This window comes from Myotis brandtii, unplaced genomic scaffold, assembly GCF_000412655.1.
Source record: "Myotis brandtii unplaced genomic scaffold, ASM41265v1 scaffold1956, whole genome shotgun sequence".
Classification (NCBI taxonomy): Eukaryota; Metazoa; Chordata; class Mammalia; order Chiroptera; family Vespertilionidae; genus Myotis; species Myotis brandtii.
Window position 1 is genome coordinate 706,671 of NW_005357294.1, and position 596 is coordinate 707,266.

At 65.4% G+C, this 596-nt stretch overlaps 1 protein-coding gene across 1 annotated transcript in view; it reads right to left on the reverse strand.

Moving 5' to 3' along the window:
• Positions 1 to 590, reverse strand: part of LOC102251892 (chromosome unknown open reading frame, human C8orf82) — a 2,221-nt gene extending 1,631 nt beyond the window's left edge. Inside the window, exons 1-2 of the mRNA XM_014538668.1 lie at positions 471 to 590; positions 150 to 198 (exon numbers count right to left, since the gene is read on the reverse strand). Coding sequence (XP_014394154.1) covers positions 150 to 177 — 28 coding nt within the window. The 5' untranslated portion in view covers positions 178 to 198; positions 471 to 590. The remainder of the gene's footprint in view (positions 1 to 149; positions 199 to 470) is intronic.
• Positions 591 to 596: the final 6 nt, after the last annotated feature.

Genomic DNA, 596 nt, shown 5'->3' on the forward strand with positions numbered 1-596 from the left:
GCGCCGGCAGGGAGGGCCGCCCTGGCCCTCACTCGATGCGGGGCTCGGGAGCTCAGGATGCCCAGCCCCTGCCGCGGGCGGCGTTGGGGAGCGGACCCTCCGAAGCCTTCCCCGAAGGGAGAAGGAAGGTGGAGAGGGCACAGCAGTACCTTTGAAACAGGTGATGAAGTTCTTCATTTTGGAGTCATCCAGGAAAAGCTGCAGACAGAGGGACAGGCGGTGCCCATGAGCCCGGCCGGACGCCTGCCCGAGGCGGGAGGGTCCCTGTGGCCGGGCCGGACCTGTGTCCGCTTCCTGTGCTCGTCTGTGCACACCGTGTACAGAGGAGCGCTAGAGGGAACCCGGGCCCTTCCCATTCCCCGGATCGGCCGCACCCGGCCCGGCTTCCTGGCACACAGGTTCATTAAAGCGGCCTTTTCCGCGTCTTGAACCTCGTTTCTAATCAGGTGCCACGTTCTCCGCGGGGCTACCTGACTGGCTTCTTCCTGGGTGTGGCCATTGCCCCGCCAGGGCTTCCAAGGCAGGCGGGGCAGCCCAGGACTGGAGGCCGAAGGTTGGTAGGAACTGGGGTGCAAGGTGCAGACACATGTAGAGCT